We start from the raw sequence: 21,135 nt of genomic DNA on the forward strand, positions 1-21,135 counted from the left end.
GGCTAGAGTGGTCGTATGTGGAGTGGTAGTCTTCTTTGGACAATTCTTATAGTATGCTCTTTTTTGTGACAAAAGAAACACTTACTCTCCTTGTATTGAGCTATTTCCTCATCACTTAGTTTCCCACCGGTCATACCCGCCTGAGCTTTCTGGTCTAGAGTAAGGTTGGGTGCGTTAGTCGAGCTCTTGGAACTAGAGGTTCCCGTGCTCTGTCCTTGGGAAGGCCCTGTGTGGTTATGGCCTTTTCTCCCCAAGGCAAATGCCTTGGGATTGGAAGGCTGGGAAGTATTGGACTTTCCACCATTGTACTTCATTTCAGCACTTTGCGCAAGTGAGTGTATCCTTGAAGGTGGTTGGCCTAAACATACGCACTTCCCACTGGATTTGCGTATCAAGGCCATAAAGGAACTTCCCTTTCTTGTCCTTGTCAGATATGCCCAATTGCAAACATAAGTTCGAAATCTTATTGGGAAACTGTAGGACCGATTGTGTGTTTTTGACGCGCTCCCCTAAACTCGTCCCACATAGAAGCCACCATACCTAATTTGGTGTGGGCATGAGCCCACTTGGTCCACCAAGGAATGGCCTCACCTTCCAAATAACCAACTAGCCAACTCTGTCAGTAGTAACTCTTCAAAAGGGTCATTCAGTAGAGAATCTGCTATCGGAATTTGAGAAACAAAAGGCAAGGGAGAGGGAGACGGAGAAAAAGGGGCTGGAAAACCCAGGGCCAAGATCTGCGCCTTCTACTCTTTCAATTTGGTGCTGTGTTTTGTGATTTCTCGCATCATCTGTTGGAACATATCATGCACACTCATGTGTGCAGCCCTCGAAGGACTGCTGGTTCTCTTTGTTTCGAAGTTCGTCGTTCTCTCTCTTCGTCGAAGCTCGCCATAGCAGGAAAATGCTCTTCCTTTCTGGAGCGCAATATGACGGCTTCCAGAGTTTGAAAACCAAGTGTCCTTCTAGGGACATGAGTCACACCGAAAGGGGTGGTCTGCCAAAGTCTGGAAACCAACCACACAAGCGAGAAAATTTTTACCCTTCTTTCTTTTTGGAATTCTGGCTGAATCTTTACACTTGAAGAAGGCTCTGATACCAATGTAACATGCGGAAGCTCGATGGAAGAATCGGTAACTTCAATGCTCAGAATTGAGCAATCGTTCGTGACGAAGATAACGCACAACATGGAAGACGGGAGAGAGAGAGAGAGAGAGAGAGAGAGAGAGAGAGAGAAGACAATATTCGGTCCTGATAAATGTGTAAATAGCGACTGGTTCTTGACCTGCACTACTTCACCTTGGCTGGAGCACTCCCCTTGGCTGTCCTGGCCCTTGGAACACAACAACCCTTTGTGAATAATGAGATAGAATGACTGAATTCTGGTCTTGGGTATTTATACCTTTCTATGAGCTGGTCGGCTGGCCCAAACAGGGGTCGGCCTGTTTTATTTCTCCACGAACTGGTCCAAAAGCATTAAATGGTTTTTTATTGCAGCGTTTCACACTGGAGTCCAGGCTGGCCACTGTGCGCATCGTTGTCTGCTGGCCAGCCCCTGCGCATGGGCAGCCCCCTGGCCGACTGGGTGCTGGGAAGCAACTAGGCCTGGCCGCTTGGCTGGGCTGGCCCATTGGCCCTGTTGGCTGCCTGGCCAAGCCCGTTGGGCTGGCCGACAGCCTGCCCTCCTCCCGCTCCCATGCAACGGAGGATTGCCCCCAAGATTCCACGATGGGTGGAAACCACTGTTCATGATTCTCATCTCTCCGATATGGAACCTCATCAGCTTGTTTATTCTTTAGCACAATGTTTGATACGGGCATGGAGATAACAACAGCTTCATCATTCTTGTAACCTCGCCGTGATGAGTACAATGATACAGTCATATGAGCCTACTATAGCTAAAGAGGCTCTTGCTCTTCCAGAGTGGCAGGCAACCATGGAGGCCGAGATTGATTCCATTGAGAGAAATTGTACATGGGAGCTTGTGGACTAGCCTCTGCATCCACAGGTTATTGGGGTCAAGTGGGTCTTTAACCAAGTTTCATGCTGATGGGTCTCTGGACAAACACAAAGCCAAGTTGGTTGCAAAGGGATGCTCTCAGACACCACCATCCGGACATTTCTTGCTCTTTTTGCTCATGAGCACTGACCGGTTTACCAAATGGATGTCAAGTCTGCCTTTCTTGATGGTGACTTACATGAGGAGGTGTATGTTGAATAACCTCAAGATTTTCTAGTTCCCGAACATGAGGGTCTAGATTGCACAAAGCCCTTTATGGTTTGAAACAAGCACCCAAGGCATGGTATGATAAGATTGATGCATTCTTTCTTTCCCTTGGATTCCAAAGACGCTTTAGAGATAGCAATCTCTATGTCTTTGCTCAAGATGCTTTGTTGTGTTTGATTGTCTTATATGTTGATGATTTATTGATCACAAGATTGAACAGCTCCGGTCAGGTTTAACTCTCACCTCTGAGATGGCTGATTTAGGACTTCTCCACTACTTTTTTGGGATGGAGGTCTATCAGTCTTCTGATGGAGTGTTTCTGAGCCAGACTGCCAGTACAGATATTTGCAGCAACTGCTCTAAACGATGACAGAGTGACGTCCAATTTCTTGTCCAGTGGATCCTAACTCCAAGCTCTCCTGTGATGATCTCTCTCTCCTGTTCGAGGACTGTACACAATCCCGGAGGCTTGTTGATTCTCTTATTTATTTGACTTACACCATGCCCGACATTTCGGACAGTGTTAGCGTTCTCAGCCAGATTTCTTCTACTCCTTGACATTCTCATTGGCAAGCCGCTTTGAGGGTTCTCCGATACTTATCTGATACCTTGGCTTATGGTCTCTCTTTCAAAGGAGGCACTGAGCTTGTTGGATACTCTAATGCTGATTGGGCAAGTGATCAGATTCCTCGGTTTGTATTCTTACAGACAACCAAGGTGCCTTGGCATTGGCTCGAACTTCATCCTTCCATGGAAGGATCAAACATATTGAGGTCCACTTTCACTTCGTTTGTGAGCTGGTCATCGATGGCATCATTACACTTAGGACAACGTTGTTGATCTCTTCACCAAACCTCTTCCTCAAGATACTATTGATCAGCTCCTTACCCGTATGAGAGTCAGACCCCATGCTAGAGTTGAGAGGACTCATCTCAAGCTCTCTTGTACTTCATTTTTTGCCACTTATTATCCAGATATTTATCTAATCTTTTTAGGAATTTTTCCCATATTTCTTAGACTATTTTGGGCATTTTTCTCATTGTGGACATTTGTCCTCCAGAGCTACTAGCCGACTGCCTACATGAGATGTATATAAGCACAACCATTGTCCCTTCATAATTCATTCAATACATTCAATACTTTTCAGTTCTTGACTCAAGTGTTGGATCTCTCTTGGCTGTCTACTCTCTCCTGTGATCTCTATTTGCTTCCGCTTCATATTCACATATTCTCACACCATGGTCGAGGGAAGGCTAGAGCAAGAAATGAGAAAATATATATGATGCAAGTCTTTTCCTCGAGAAATGCGCAGAACATGGTGAGTGGTTTAGAAATATGTAGAAAATAGAAAAACCAAGATATGTAAAAACAAGTGATGATATTATGCACCCTATTGCACATGTTGGTAAAGTATCATTGTCTATGCATGATGGCATGGTAAAAACAAGTGTTGATACATGTTATAAAGTGCCATTGTCTATGCATGATGGCATGGTAAAGTGATGATATATGTTGTAAAGTGCCATAGTCTATGCATGATGGCAAAATGAACTACCTAAACAAGTGATGATAGATGTTGTAAAGTACCATTATCTATGCATGATGATAAAATTTACTTGCAAATGTACTTCATGTTCCTAATATTAAAAAAAAACTTGGTTTCTATTGGACAAATGGTTGAGTATGGTCTACAAGTGAGGTTCAATCCTCAAGGTTCTTTGTGGAAGACTTCAAAAATCAGTGCACTTGGTTGCAAAGGGTAACAAAAATGGCAAGATATTTACTTTGGATGTTAACATGTCTGAGATGAAGGCAGCCGTGTTCGCACATGGGACAAGTATCATTGTAGATATTGACATGTGACACATGTGCATTGGTTATGTGAATATACAATAGCTAAATTTTATGTGTAGGCCTAAAATATTATTACACATGACACACGTGCATTGGTCATGTGAATATACAATAATTATTTTCCAAGGAGTGCCCAAAGTTGATGAGGGTACTCAAGGTGGACTGTCATTAAGCTAAGTAGGAGGGGGTGTCCTGTGCACCCCTAACCTGAGTGCCATGTATTATACTATGTGAGTTTTGGGTTAATGATGAGCACTATTCCCCGTTGTGAGCCTTAGACCAGGGAGATGTCATGAGGGTATAGCCTGAGGAAGGTCCAGGATTTTTTAGTCTATGAACCCCCCATAATTTTGTCAAACCACTTGGGATTGATGTATGTACAGATGCCTAGCAGCTTATTAGTCCACGTGCCGGGCACTAGACATCAGCAAGATCAGGTCAAATCATGTAACAAGCAAGATGCTATCGTTCCAGGCAGTGTGGGCCCTGTTTGGGCACTGCAAAAAGGGCTGGACAGCAAGAACCAGATGCAGGGTAAGGGTGGATGCAGTCTGGAAGGGCCATATAGCAACGCACAGGTCAATTGTACAGCCCATAGAGCAGGATACAGGTTGGGTACAGCCTGGACAACATATTGAGGCACAAGTGTGGGCAGATTGCAGATTGCAGCCCAATGATTTGGGCCAGCTAGGTCTAGGCACCCACACATGGGAATGTATAAACCTTGTGTAATGGTTATTTATAATGTCTTGCAGCCCACGACCATTCTTTTCCAGCTTGACTCACTCCATGACTCAATGATGCAGCGAGTCAAAGCTTCTGCATGTAACAAGGTTATGCCTTGTATTTCTTGTTTCTGGATGCTGTGCATCTCCACATGATAACACAGGACCTGTGACCACTTCTACAAATGATCATGGGTTTAATCTTATTGTTTGGAGACCTGTTAATGCTGTGTTGTGTTTCAGTTCTTTTAACCAACTTTTATTAACTGCAGGTTTCCATGTTGACGATTCTGAAGTCACACTAAACGTATGCTTGGGAAAGGAGTTCAATGGTGGGGATCTGTTCTTTCGCGGGGTTCGTTGTGATAAGCATGTCAATGGAGAAGTGCATCCAGAAGTGGGTGCCCACTCTGAGAAGGACATAATAAAAGCTTTTGAGTGTGCCACTTGCTTGATCTTGACCTTGTCTACTTTTTGGCTGATGCAGGAAGTGCTTGAATATTCTCATGTCCCAGGGCGAGCAATTTTACATGCAGGGCGCCATCGCCATGGAGCTAAGGCCATAACTTCTGGACAAAGAACTAACCTAATCCTTTGGTGTAGAAGGTATGCTTATTATGAGTTGAACATCTTATCACATTAACTTCCATTTCAGATGCTTTCATCCTTGCTGATGCTTGCCTACTGTTGTGCACCTCTGTAGTTCTGAGTTCCGAGAACTAAAGAAGTACCAGAGCGATTTTTCCAGTTGGTGTGGTGAATGCCACTCCCGCAAAAAGGATCGCAGGCGGCGCATCCCAGACCAGAAATGGCAGGTGACGTTGTAGTGTTGCCAACAAAGTTGTCATGGAAGTAGGCTTCCTATCAGGCCATCCTTTATCACATTCACATGCTCTGTATACAGTACTGTAATTCTATGGTTTCTGCACTCTTGCCAGTGGGTTGGCCTGAGGGCAGTGTCAAACAGTGCTAGTGATCAGGTGTTTTTTTTATTTTAGGCAGGAATTCCTGCAAGTTAGGAACCGTCTAGTCGGGATCGGCCACTACAGCTGAACCGAGTAGTTTTGAACCGTCTCACTCGTGTAAGAAAGGGGGGTGCTCTTTACTCGTGCCTTGGCTGCCCTTGTAGTAAGTTGTCACTGTTCTTGAACTCGTTTGGGTTAAGACAGTGTTGATACTGTTTGTACCATGAAGTTTACAAGTCGGGCAGTCATAGTAACCAACTATGAAAAAGGAACGTCCTCAAGGTCACTGTTTTTCCCAGGGTCTTTCAAGTGAGCCGTTTTGTTGATGTTTTGGTTGCAGTTAATGGGGTGGTAGTTGCACAATGAGACTCATGTAAATGGTGCCAGGTTTCGAATGTTGCAGCTGTAGGTTTGCATTGTTGATGAAACTGCTTTCTTGCTCTCGTGGGTTAGACAATATGCAGGCATACAGTATGTCCCTTGCGACGGCTGATGTTTCATGTGGAGTAATAGTTTTAGGCTGGCTACACATCCATCCAACCACCTGTCGATGATGGATGGGTAATCTTGACAGGAAATCTTGCCCAACCACCTCCCTACCCACCCTGTTGGCTGGCAGATTTTTGCACTAGCTTTGCTCTTGCGTGATAAGCTGTAGACCTGTGCTGTCATTGTGGTTTACAATATGCAGGCTTGTGTCATATGCTGCAGTTGAAATGCTTTATGTGAACAAATCATGAAGCCTTTCCAAGGACCCAAGTGGTGAGGATTGAATAAGTTCAACATTCTTGGTGTGGTATGCGAAGTTCTTAAAATGAGTTAATTTAACTAAGAAAACAAACCAAGGCTTTGAGTAAAATTCCTGCCCAAAGGTGTGCATCGAGTAGCAGCTCAACAATCACAATGCTGCTACAACCACTTTTTCATGGAGCTAGCTTTCTTCTTTTTCCATTTTTGAGAATTTGGTTATACATTACAAATCAGAATTTGGTGATTTCTTGACTTTGGTCAAGTTCGACAGCCTATAGGAGAAGTAGCTATTCCACCTGTGCCTACTGTCTGGCCAGTACTGGAGCCCTTTTCTAAAACAGTACAGGTGCACCAAAAAAGCTTGCATTAGTAAAAGTGTCTTTCTCTCGTTTTTATGAGGACTACTTGGGTGCTTCAGAACCTTGGTCTGGAATTTTCAGGGCTTCATTATTCTGATATCATCTATCTTTAAGGTTTCATCTTCAGAATTCTTCAGTTGGTGGAGATAAAGATCTGGCAAAGTCAAGCCAAATCCTTAACATGCCCAATCAATCATCAAACAACAATTGGCATGTGGCTTCTCATCCCCAGTTCCATATTTGTCTTTCCTTCTTTGCTACTATTGCCCATCTCTTCTCACTTGATTGAATCTGAGGTGAACTTGTTTTTTGATGATTTCACATTGGTTTTAATCAGGCTAGATGATGAATGTCTGTCTACCAGTGTGCCTGATTGTGATTGCATTAAGAAGAAAGTTGATACAAAGTAGAAAGACCAAGTAGAGGAGGAGATATGTTTGTACATAAAAGGCTTTACTGGCCTTTATTGAATGCTTTCACCTCTTTGGTAATCGATTGGCTGCTATTCTTGCCTTAGCACAAAATGATGGAGAGGAGCAGCCCACGATGATGGTTTGGAAACAAAATGTTGAAGTACATGTAATCAATGATTTTTTTAAAAATGGACTCTCGGTTAATTCTTAGGGTTGAACATGCACTTTGGTTCTTACTTCAGGTTGTCCTCTAGAGATGATAATCAAGTCATCCACATAAATGATTACTAGTATGATCCCTCTATTTGTCTTTTTTACATAAAGTAAAAAATCTGCATTGAATATTTGAAATCTAATGGTAACAAGATACTCCCCGATCTTATTTGACCATGATCTAAGGGCCTACTTCAAGCCATACAGAGCCTTACGTAAACTAGACACAAAATCTAGGTGTACATCACTCTCATAACCTGGTGGCTACATCATGTATACTTCTTGTTGTAAATCACCATACAAGAAGACATTCTTTACATCCATGTGGTGCAAAGACCAACCCCTTGTTATAGCTATAGTAATGAGAGCCCTCACACCAGTTGCCACTCTCGCAACCGGGATGAATGTCTCCTCATAGTCAATGCCATAGGTCTATGCATAGCCCTAACCAATCTCGCCTTATACATACTTACGGAACCATATACATACTTACGGAACCATCTGCGTTATGCTTGACCTTATACACCCTCTTACATCCAATTGCCTTATTTTCTTTAAGCAAAGACTAGTACTCCCATATGTTGCATTTTTATCTAATATTGCCATCTCCTCATTCATGGCATCTTTTCATTTTTTATTTCCAAGTGCTTACTCAAAACAAGTGGGCTCTAACTCCTGTATTGTTTTAACTATGTAAGCACAATGATGGGCTGTATATCCATCATATCTCAACTTGTCACAACAGGCTATCTAACCCTCGCAGACGTGTGTACACCTGGATCACTGTTAGGTATCCTTAAAAAAGATATGGTTTTCCTTACACCAGGAGTAACCCACATACGGAATGACAAGCTCCTCATCAAGGCTCTGCTCTCTCAGAGCCATTAGAGTCACCATCCACATATGAGTGACCTACTGTGATAGATCAGGGCACAAAATGTTGATCCCTTCCCTTTACGTGATACATGTGTATCTGCATTTATCCTCAACCTGCCTGACCATGGACTAACACTGGATCCACTGCTAGAGGAATCTCCAGGTCCACTAAAGCACTTGTGATTGCTACTCTACATGTGGTGTAGCATTAACACTTCTTACATATCCATCTTCTGTTTCCTTCACTGTCAATGCATTCCAACTACTCATCTCATCAAAGATAACATCTCTGCTTACTCGCATCTCACGAGTGGTAGGGTTATAACATCTATAACCTTTCTGCTCCAAAGCATAACCAATGAAGATGCATTTCTTTACCTTTGGATCCAACTTTGTTCTCACTTCATCAGAAACATGCACATATGTAATACACCCAAGCACTTTCAAGTGAGACACGTCCACTTTTATGCCTATAAACTTCTATTCAAGCGTCATACCATGAACAGCTGCAGTGGGGATCCTATTCATAATATACAAAACAGTTGCTACTACTTCTTCCCAAAAATAATGTGGCATATTCTTTTCAAGCATGCCACTTCTGCAATGTGCCTATTTTTTCTTTCTACAACACCATTATGTTGTGCGAAGTGTACCTATTCCCCACTTTCGCAAGAAATCACTGAACTCATTAGAGAAATACTCCCTCCACCATATGATCTCAGGTATTTTATTTATATGCCTTTTTTCTTCTCGACCAAGTCTTTAAATCTCTGAAAGTGAGCAAACATCACTTTTCTCCTTCATGAAGTAAACCCACACTTTCCTAGTGTGGTCATCGATGAATGTAACATAATACTTACAACCTACATGGATAACATCTAATGGACTTATACTAACATGATTTTCATGTGGGAAAGCATGTTTGGTTTGCTTACCAAGCTGGCATGCTTCACATACTTTATGCATACCATCAACCTTAAACTTTGGTATATCTGAAAAATAATATTTTGGACTTGCATAGTTTTTAGTCGTACATTCATATGACCAATGTGCTTGTGCCATATATCAATATCTGCAATGGCACAACATGATTGCCTTTACCTTAGGCATACTCACATCCAAAGTAAACATTCTACCATTTTTGTTACCCTTTAAAACCAAGCGACACCAAGTTCTACCATGCAACTGTTGAGTATTGGCATCCTGTAAGTGTCTTATCATTGTATCTGTGACACTGATTGAAAGCCAACACATGACTTTTCTTGCACTCTGGTTCTAATCCTTGAATGCCTTTGTATCTGTTGGAGTGGCATTCTCATCAGACAACTTTGAATGCTCCTCATTATCTCCTTCGATATAGTCTCAAAATCCTTTATCCATTAGGAAATTAGTCATTATAAGTTTTTCTTGTCCATCATCTCATCCACTGACAACCTGATTGAGTCTATCAGACATGTTTGTCTACAGCAACCAAAAACCTACAAATATATAATTTCTATATGCAACCTGTAACACAGCAATACCTTTTGTGACTACTACAGTGATACCTTAGCACAACATATATATCACCAGATGTGATCAGAGTACATGTACATACACCTAAGATTAGAAATGCATGTGCAAACACTGTTTGCACTCCCAAATTGCTGCACTGCAATAACCAAATTTCAAGCAGAGATAGTTCTCAACTAGAACTTCCCGAAACTATCGAAAACACCTTGCAGTGATGGAACAGAGACTGAAACGCGTCCGAAACATAAATCTGGCCTCAAAACATCAGTGCAAAGTACTGCGCACCTTCTAGACACCTCCAAGTCTACAAAGACAGCTCTCAAATCGGAGATGTATAGCTCCTGGAGCTACGGAGAAGGTGTTGTACCTAAAAGAGATGATGATTCTCTTACCTGTGTATTACTTCCTTGCTTGCTTTATTCTTGCCTCTAGCTTGCCTCCTTAGCTCTCACACAAACCGGAGCGTTGATACCATAAACAAAATGCAGGGGGAGAGAGGGAGAGCTTGAGTTTCTTGCAAGCAAACACACACACACACACACACAAGAGAGAGAAAGCAAGACACAAGAGAGAAATGAATGGCTAGATTTCTTCTATCTTCTTCTCTTCTCCATAACCATATAACTAAAAGATAAGAGTACATACTATAAGGGAAATTACTCTCCTACAGTAACATATAGTGGTTGGTCCATAGTGTGAACTCGACTATATGAGATGGTGCTTTAAGTATGCCATAACTCTAATACTCCAAAGTGGATGTCACACAGCCTGTCATCCACTAGCGGCATATTAACCATAATCTCACCAACCATGTCAATGGCATAAGTGTGGAAGCTATCACCCATGCGAGTCATCAATGTCCACAACACTAGTTGAGCTCGATATCTCAATACTTAATTGGATCCAATGAGCTTGCATGCATATAATTGGACCTTGATTAAACTCAAATTGAATCTTAATTGCTAAAAATTTGATCTTGATTGTACATTAGTAGATTCAATTGAGTCTCAATTAAATTCAAAAGGATTTTGATTAAACTCAATTCGATGTGAGTTAAACTAAATTAAACTCATTTAGATATGAGATAAACCTAATCAAATGTAAGTAGATTCAATTACACCTAATTAGATCTTAATTCAATGTAATAAAAACTTGCTTATATATTTAAATCTAACTGAATCTTAATTAATCTAAATTGAGTCTCAATTAAATTCAAAAGGATTTTGATTAAACTCAATTCGATGTGAGTTAAACTAAATTAAACTCATTTAGATATGAGATAAACCTAATCAAATGTAAGTAGATTCAATTACACCTAATTAGATCTTAATTCAATGTAATAAAAACTTGCTTATATATTTAAATCTAATTGAATCTTAATTAATCTAAATTAAATCCTATCAAGTTTGAATAAATTTTAAGTGCTCAAATTTATCTCTCGAGTTCCTCAAATCTTAAGACTAAATAGGCACACTATCTTTTTGTTATGTTAAGCTCCAAAGATTTAGATTTAATTCCATATCTCTAGGTGCTTACTTTTAGAGCTCTCGAGGTAAATCAATCTATAAGTTTTAATAAAATATTAACTTTAGCATGTTTAAATTTGAACAACACATTTTGGCTTGCATTTTAGCTAAATAGTATTTATAAACATCGTTATTCTAATTTGCATCATCTCTTAGTCACAAGCATACAAAATTCTCAATGATTATAATATTTAATCAATAAACATATTGATCTCAAAATATTATGAATATGCATGCGAATTCACAAAGTTAATGGAACTACTAAAGTTAATAGAAGTCTTAAATTTGTAAAATTTTAACCAAGATTAGGTTTTTTAAAAATCTAAAATTTTAAAAGTTAATAGGATTATCAAATTCTCAAGTAAATACTTCTTTAAAATTTCTAATATGTTCCTTTGGATATTTTGATGGTTTTAAATTAGGTTATGAAATAAAGATTTTTACATGTTATTATATAGAGGCAATCTATATGAGATTCCAAGCTAAAATCAGAAAGACATATTTAATGGACAAGCAAGTAGAAACAAAGAGAAGAGGAGAGAGTGATGTGAGCATGAATTTGATTCAAATCCTAAAGCGATATCATTAAATCACCAAAAATGGGCCATGGCTTTAAAAATGGTAGAATTTTACATGGCAACAACCGGCCATTCAATATAGTACAATGTGGATATTCTAAGATGCTTCTAGCCCTAGCCCTAAACAAAGTTAGCCAATTGATGGGCCTACTTGATGCTTATGATGGCCTAGCATCATGTCTTTGATAACCTAAGAGATGGTTTGGAAAGAGTCAAAGAGTGAAAGTGGTGCATAGCCTATACATCTTTGCTAATAATTCCACATTATCTAGCCTAGTTTTCCCTTAAGTAAGTATAAGGTGGCTTAAAAATGGCTAGGGTACTATAAAGAATAGGTCCAAGGAAACAAATAGTCAAATTAATATTTTATGAGGTCCTTCAAAAAGTAACTTGAGCTATTTTAAGGAAAAATACCAATCCAAATTTTTTAAAACAATTAAATTAATAGTTTTGAGTGAGTTTTATGAATAAAATCTCCAAAATCAAACTATAAATAATATTTCTAGAGGACCAATGTAGCTTTTGTATTGCATAGCCAAGACCATCTCATTTCCAAGGATCATATTGTTTATGCTATTTCCAAGGATCACATTCTTATGCTATTTTACTCTTAAGCAAGGTACAAGGTGTCTTACTAGTCCAATGGTCACAATTTTATGCATTAAAATTAATAGTTTTGAGTGAGTTCTACAAAGAAAATCTCCAAAGTCAGACTACAAAGAATATTTCTAGTGGATCAATGTATTTTTTGCAGACCATCTCATTTCCAAGGATCACATTATCTATGATATTTGCTCTTAAATAAGTTATTAGTCCAATGGTCACAATTTTATACATTAGGTGGACTAATGTATCTTTTGTGATTGAGCATAGACACAAAGTAATGGTTCGATATCCAAAAAGGTTATGTGCATTGACAAGAAGAAGATAAAGGTGTGATATATTAAGTTATAATGTAAGATTGTGCACAAGAATTATGTCATACAAACACAAAAGTTACACCTAACAAGAAGGGCATCTAAAGAAAAGGAAGTTCTATGGCATGCACATCTGGCATGTGTATCATACACTTGCTTGTTGACATTATACTACTCAATACACACATAGTGGTAGAGTGTCCTCAGATAGGTACCTTAATGACACAAGCAGTTTCCCCAATGACTCTATGTGTGGGGTTGATCCATGTGCTTAAAGATTATCCAACAATGGCACCTAAAGTGAGTTTCATTGATCCGACAACTACTATCAATATTCTCAGTGTAAAAAAGGAATAGTAACTTTAATTCTATTGCTTGCACTTACAAATTTGCAAGCAAAGCATCCAGGTAAGCATGCAGGTACTACGGTTGTGGATGAAAAGAATACCTCAAAGCTAACAAGAAGAATAATTGCAATTCCATTACTCGCACTTACAAGGTTGCAAGCAAAGCATCCAGGTAAGCATGCAGGTATTATGGTTGTGGACAAAATAATACCTCAAAGCTAACAAGAAGAAGAAGGGCGAAGAAGATTGGTAAAGGTGACGAAAGTGTCCTTGTCCAAAGTGGGTGATGAAGAAACTACTACCAACTCCTCTACCACTCCTACTATTGTGGAGCAACTAAGGTAAACTACAATCAATGCTAAAGCAAAAAAGGAGACACAAGTTAAGGCTACCAAGGGGAAGGGGTGGGTGCGCTAGCTCAACCACATCACATCCTCAGTCCATTGTCACATCGGAGTGCTCCTTTACTAAGGGGATGATGGTAGAGATCTCTATGCTCCTTTACTAAGGAGCATAGAGATCTCTACCATCATCCCCTTAGTAAAGGAGCATAGAGATCTCTATGCTCCTTTACTAAGGGGATGATGATAGAGATTTCTCTATGCTCCTTTACTAAGGGGATGATGGAGGCAAAAATTGAATGTCCTTCGTGTTGGTTTTCTATCACAATAGGTGGGTAAGGAAGAATCTTAGGGAATAGGGAAACCTACAATCAAACCTATTCGAGCAAGCATCCATCTAGTATGTAAGAATCCAATAGAGCTCACAAGAAAGCAAGAGTAGAGAAGATAAGAGCTCACAAGTATACTATTGCAAGGAGAGGAATCTCTATCGCTTAGTGTCAACATGACTTATATACAAGCGACTAGGCTAACCAAACTTAAAAATGCTATGGCCACTATTACTAATCTTAACCAAGTATATATATACACAAAGTCCTTAGACTTTTCCTATTTAACATTAAGCTCATGAGGCCGCTTTATATGTTCTAGCACTGTCTTACAAAAGATAAATGCCCATTCAAGCGCATAAGATGGAAAAGTACCTTTCATAAGGTCGGCCAGGTGAAACCGTGTTAACCTATAAAGTGGTTTTTAACATACTCCCCTTCTTAATAGTAATCGTATTGTCGCATCAGACCCGAGTCGATGGTGAAGCTATTGCCAAGTCAAGTCAAAACCATAATATTTTCCTCCAACATTTCCTTCAACTGCAACTTTTGAGTATCCAGCACCTCTTCTGCATTTTTAGCCTTTCACTCAGCCATTAAGCTGAAATCAGATAGGCCTCTTCCAAGTGACATCTTGCTATTAGCATTGTGCATGGTAGATGTTTCCAAATCCTCTATATACTGCCCACTTATAGCAAAACTCTATGTGCCTCATTGCAAACAAGCATTACACTATCGTATTTTTGGTCCTAGCTGTCCTTGCGTAGCCTGGAGATAGTGCTCATGTTCATGCACATCGGCCAACTATGAGGTTATAGCCCATAGCTATCAATGGATAGTAAGCGAAGGGTGGGTGGAAGTTTATGATACACATCAGCACTTAAACCTTTATGAATCCACAATGTATCATCCTTTAGGTATCATAAAACTTTATAGAAACATCCATAGACATCTGGAGGCCATGTTAACGAGTGTTCTTTATGATTTTGATCTCACTCACATTGATTATCCAAATATAGCCACCCCACAGATGAAATCACAGAACTCCATGAGTTTATGAAAAAAACCTCCACACCCACCACCCAGTTCAAGGTACACCAGAAGAAGCCCCAAGATCATCCCAATCTGTCACTTATCTTGTTTTTCCATTCCTCTCTAGTAAGCTCTTAAATCCTTATCCAAGTGTCACTCCTCCTACCAAAACTGAGACTGATTGCATATTTTCACGCTTCTCTTTACCCTTTGTGGATCTTCCCACTAACCCTCTAGACCCCAAGGAGTTGCCGGCAACAACCTTATCTCCCCAACAGCCACTCGATGAGGTACGTGCTCCCATTCCCATTGATGATGTACCGCGTTTCACTAATCAGAATGTTTTGCATACAATTCCAACTGCAAAATATGAGAGAATGATCAAAGACGGGAATCCTCTACGAAAGGCCAAGTTGATGTTCCAAGTGCTGATGCAGATCACTCACTTTGATCCAACACGAAGAATTATGCCCGAGGCTTACTCCAACATACAATTGGGGCGGTAGCACAATATCCCTTATCCTCTCAGAGCTCCAATGCCAGATCTGGAAGAATTGCTGCCAATATGAGAAGGTACATTATGGGACAATGTGGCAAAGCATAAAAAGCTGGCAAACCCGCATCTCGCAGATCTGCTGGAGATTAGGGTAGTTAGTTTCATGATCATTTACTATTTCCAAATATGGCAACGCTAGCATCCAGTGCACACACGAGGTGGTTTTTATGCAATCAAAACAGATTGAGATAGGATTTCAGCATTCAACCGAAATGGCTTAAGGAATACCTGATCATTCCATATTAAAGTTGGGAATATAAAGGCTCAGCCCCCAACCAATGAGTCGATCTAGTCTTTATGCCTATCAAACAGAGACTCACGCCACTACAATTCAAGGTAGAAAAGGAACGGGACTCCCATGTTTGCTATAATTTTTTGAAGTAATCGCCATCGGAGTCTCCAGATATAGCAAGTCAAAAGAACCAAATGCTCACCTAGATCTGCTCGTGGCAGAGAATACCAGATCCAGACATAGTGGCTGCAGCGATCAGGTTCCTGAAATTGATTGTAGCACTCATCAACCAGCCAACAAAAACACATGATGGATACAATGCAAAACACCTTTGATTCTACGTGAACAGGGGTCCAGATGAGCAAGGAATGATGCTTTATTACCATCGACTATTGTGCCTTCCAAGCTATATACACATTACATTCAAAGACACGATCAACACCGAGTTCTAGACATCACACTCTGTATTCCAAAGAACTCTAAAAAACCTTCAATCATGCCACAATTTCTACAAGCATGAATTCAGCGAGACCGGGTCTTCCAACCTCGATGAAAGGTTCTAAGGACATAACCTACTTCAGGAAGGGGGGAATGTTAATCCCACTATGGATTAACAAAGATGCTCCTCCATTTGAGGACATTAATAAGTGTTATGTAATGGAACTATAAACATTGTACATTATGAGATATTGGCCAACCAAGGCTTTAGGTTAGTAAGTTTTAGTTGCACAAGTGTGGATAAGGGCCAGATGTATAAAAGGAAATTTCTCATAATAATGAAAGAACACATCCCCCTTTGTGCTGTGAGAACTCTCCCTTGTCTTGTGTATGAGAGAGAGAGAGAGAGAGAGAGAGAGAGAGAGAGAGAGAGAGAGAGTACTCTAGTGTATGTGACTCTTTCATGCTTGTATGTGAGAGAGTGAGAGGAAGAGATTGCCTTGCATGTGGTGTGAGTGACTCCGCAGCGTGGAGGTAGAGATTGTTGGAGGTTGGAGCTTCCCAAAGGGAGCTTGGAGAGCCTCAAGGGACATGAGCTTGAAGCATTGGTAAGTACCCTACAATGTTCATAGTCTATTGCTTGTCCATTTGGTGAATGTGCGGGGTTCCCTTGGGAGGTGCAGTAGGCCATAAGAGCTCTGCATACACTACAACAAGCATACATATCCACGATGACATATATAGACAGCAAGCATACATGTCCAAAGGAGGGAGCTCGGGGGTAGTTTTCCATCAAACTACCTCAACCATAGAAGCTCACAAGGACCATCACTCGAACTTGGCATACATGTGCATATTTAGATATATAGACACCAAGCTCTACATACAATACAACAAGCATACATGTCCATGATGACATACGTAGACATAAAGCATACATGTCCAAAGGAGGGAGCCCAAGGGTAGTTCACTAGTGAACTACCTCCAGGCTCCTAGCATATTAGTGAGCTCCATTGGTCATACCAATTTATTTTGCAGACCATCCTTAAATTATTGCTTCTAAATTCTCTTTCCTACAACTCTGGCATGTGCTGCTAGTCAAAAACCAAATAGAAGGGCATGTTGATAACGCCAAGTAGTTTGTTGGCAAACTATATCTAGGGCCTATATCACTTGCATATCCAATTTGGAAGAACCTTTGTTGTTGTTGGGTCCAGGTAGATATTAGCATATATCACTTGCATATCCAATTTTTAAGAACCTTTGTTGTTGGGTCCAGGTAGATATTAGCATATATCACTTGCATATCCAATTTGGAAGAACCTTTGTTGTTGGGTCTAGGTAGCGAGAGTGCCAAAATTCATTGAAGAAGACAATAAAGACATTATTCAAAAAGTATCTAGAGCAGCACCAACACCACAACTAGAGCAAAGATTTTAATTGATGACAACTTGGAGGATGTAGGAGACCCTATGGTTTTAAGGCCATTGCAAGGACCATTAGTAAAAAGATAGATATTATGAGTGTTGTGAATATACTCAGAGACCTACCATCAAGGAATACCTTGAGAGCCACATTTTAATTGGTGGGAGAGATACATCAGGTTGATGAGATGCCACCCAGGTATAATAGAAATGTTTTGTTTAAGCTTCCATGTGCTCAACCTAATGCAAGATCTATGGGAGTTAGGAATAAATTTGATGGACATGTTTGGACCGAGGAGGTTACAACTAATGTTACAAGCTTTTGTGGGACAATAAGATAAAGAAAATGTGGTGGGAACTTGCAATGTGTGAGCATGCCCTGCTCTAGACTACAAAGGACTAAACAAAAGAATGAAATGCATTGGCAAGGACATTTGGCAAGGAAAAGAGGGTTAAAAGCTATGGAAGTCTTAGATGCTTTTTCTGTTCAACTCCTTCTATGTTCTTGCCAACTTGTGCTTGCAAGCTTGTTTTTACTTCCTCTCAGATGTGGTGGGCACGAAAGTTACGTGTAGTGATTCATGAGGGATGCCATGTGCACCGTGTGGGCTGAAGGGGTGACAAGGACAACATTGGAAGAAGTGAAGGTAAGAGTTGTTGTTGAAATGTCTAAACACGACTAAGGAAGACCAAAAGCAATGCAAAAGAAGTTGGCTAGAGATACTGTCATGGAATCAAGAATATTTGATGGTTCCTCTAGCAATGGTACATTAGCAACTCACTAGCATAGATAAAGATTTGGGTAAGCTATTGGCTAAGCTACAAACCACATTGGGCATGAAAAGGCTCTCCCATTGGAGGAGAGCATCATAGGCAGGCTGAGTAGGGGGAGAAATGGATGCAATACTAAAACTTAAGAATAGGTGCCTATTTGAGTTCTTTCATAGTATTATTTACCCAGGGAAGCTATTTTTTTTCTTTCAATCAATGCCATGTGTTTAAAATGTTCACACAAGGCCCATGAAATGGTGTTGAGTTGGTTAATAAGATAAGATCAGGTGGTGAGCTAGGAAGCTGTTGGGTATGTTTTGACTTGTAAAGAGGATGCAAGACTAGACAACAATGGCATGTCATGTTTATAATCCCTTTGTTCAAGAGATTCAAATTATTGCCATTGGGGACTTCAAGGTTAAAGATACAGAAGCACAGTGCATACCACCTCCTAGTCAAGAGGAGCAGGCATGTTGTCATTTATTATGACAACCTCAGTAGCATACATTTGGCCAGGAACCCAGTGTTTCATGAACGAACCAAGAAGTGCATACCACCTCATAGTCAAGCGGAGTAGGCAAGTTGTCATTTATTGACAACCTTAATAGCATACAATTGGCCAGGAACCTAGTATTTCATACACACGAACCAAACACATAGAGGTCCACTATCACTTCATCAGAGAGAGGGTCTTGGCAAGAGATATTGATCTCGTGTATGTCAACATAGAGGAGCAAGTTGTTGAAATTTTCACCAAGGCCCTAGGAGATGAGAAGCTTCACAAATTTCATAGCATGATTGAAGTCTTGGAGATGGAGTTGAGCTTGAGGGGGAGTGTTGAGATATCAAGCTCAACCAGAGCTGACACTCACGATGTGCCTACATTCACATCATTGGCGCATTTGGCAGCCGACACGACGGATCTTTGCTAGTGATTCTAAAGTTGGACTACACCTACATAGTCCACGCACTGAGTTATGTAATATTTATCTTGCCAACTTATCTATTTAGCGTGTCCATATTATGGACCGCTTGTACATAGTACTCTAGTACTTATGTTAGGTTTTCACTTATCTTTGTAGCCTTCTTTTAAGAGTAAGAAGAAGAAGAATATTGTAGCCTTCCATCTTTGTGTGTGTATTATCCATTGTTATGTGAGTGTGTGTGTGCTTGCAAGAGCTCAAGCTCTCTCTCCTCCCCTAATATTTTCACCATATCATCGTTATGTACAAGAGAAGTGTAGGATAATAGTATCCATTACCAGAAACCAGTAATGGTTTACGAAAGTTAGGTGTAATTGTATCCCCTCTAAAATAGGTTTTAGGTCTTTTCAAGGTCTTGTGTCGTGTCATTATCCAGAGTTTTTGTTGATGGTTATATGTAGCCATAGGTTTCTTAAAAGAGAATTTTTTTTATAGATAGGTTTATTGCCCTCTCAATGGTTGATTGCTACCTATATACTCCACAAGGCAACTGTTGTGGTTGCTTCTTACTGCTTCAAGTAACAGCACCACTCCTCCCAAAGAAAAACATAAATCCACTACTAGATCTTATATCCCAGCCCAATCTACATCAGTGTATCCATACACTTTCAACTCTATACCATCCTCATAGAAGAGACCATGATCCACTGTAGACCTCACAAAGCGTAGTGTGCTTTTCACACCATCCAAATGTGGTTTTTGAGGAGCCTGTATAAATTGACTCTCCAACCCAACCGTATAGTCCAAGTCTGACCATGTAGATCAAGCTACCCATTATCTTCTTGTACATAGTGGGATTCTCTAACATCTCACCTGTATATTCGCACTCAGCTTGCCATTTTGATTTAGTGGTACAGAAATGGGCTACAGCCACACTATATTTGGACATGTCTAATGCATATTGTCGCTACTGTGACAGCCATATGTTCTCAAGCATCTTGATGACCTCAATGCCAAGAAATTATCTCAAACTCACCCAAGTCCTTCATGTCAAACTTCTTCTCGAGGAGACCCTTCACATACTCAACTTCCTACTCATTGTCACCCCCAACAATCAAGTCATCTACATAAATGATAATGATGATAATTTCCTTATCACTCTTTCGCATATAGAGTGAATGATCTGCATCTACGATATGAAAGCCAATGGTGACAAGATACTCTGCAATTTTATCATGCCATACTCTATGGACCTATTTCAGACCATACAAGACTTTACGCAGCCTACACACATAATCTGGGTGACTCAAATCCTCATATCCAAGTGACTGATCCAAATACGCTTCTTCTTACAACTCACAATGCAAGAATGCATTCTTTATATCCATCGATGTAAGACCCAACCTTTCAATGCAACCATTGCAATTACAACTCTCACGATTGCCATCTTGACAATGGACTGAATGACTCCTCATAATCAATACTATAGATCTGAGCATAACCTTTAACGACCAATCTAGCTTTTTACCGACCTAATGCTTCCATCTGATTTGTGCTTCACTTTGTACACCCACTTACATCCGATGGTCTTTTTACCCTCGAGCAAACGCACCAATTCCCATGTCGTATTTACATCCAATGTGACCGTTTCTTCATCCCTGGTTGCATTTCAATTTGCATGCTTAACTTCATCCTCAAAACATGTGGGTTCAACATCCTGCACAACCTTTGCCACACATGCATAATGCTGAGCTACATAACCATCATACATCAATCTATTTCTATATGCAACTTATAATACAACAATATCTCAAGTGACTGTAGCAA

The 21,135-nt window shown here is 40.3% G+C and overlaps 1 protein-coding gene across 2 annotated transcripts in view; it reads left to right on the forward strand.

Moving 5' to 3' along the window:
* The window catches only part of LOC147606865 (2-oxoglutarate and iron-dependent oxygenase domain-containing protein CP2-like), a 71,281-nt gene extending 65,207 nt beyond the window's left edge, over positions 1–6,074 (forward strand). The window contains exons 6-8 of one of the 2 annotated variants that reach the window (XR_015264917.1): positions 5,079–5,138; positions 5,294–5,412; positions 5,510–5,526. Coding sequence is in view for 1 of the 2 variants with exons in the window: in XM_086791618.1 (XP_086647744.1) it covers positions 5,079–5,203; positions 5,294–5,412; positions 5,510–5,633 (368 nt within the window). In the remaining variant the exon portion in view is untranslated. Of the gene's footprint in view, positions 1–5,078; positions 5,204–5,293; positions 5,413–5,509 lie in introns of both variants that reach the window. The other variant, XM_086791618.1, reaches the window with a different exon arrangement.
* Positions 6,075–21,135: the final 15,061 nt, after the last annotated feature.

Source organism: Cibotium barometz, chromosome 56 (genome assembly GCF_041138505.1).
Source record: "Cibotium barometz isolate CiBa-2024 chromosome 56, ASM4113850v1, whole genome shotgun sequence".
NCBI classification, from domain to species: domain Eukaryota; kingdom Viridiplantae; phylum Streptophyta; class Polypodiopsida; order Cyatheales; family Cibotiaceae; genus Cibotium; species Cibotium barometz.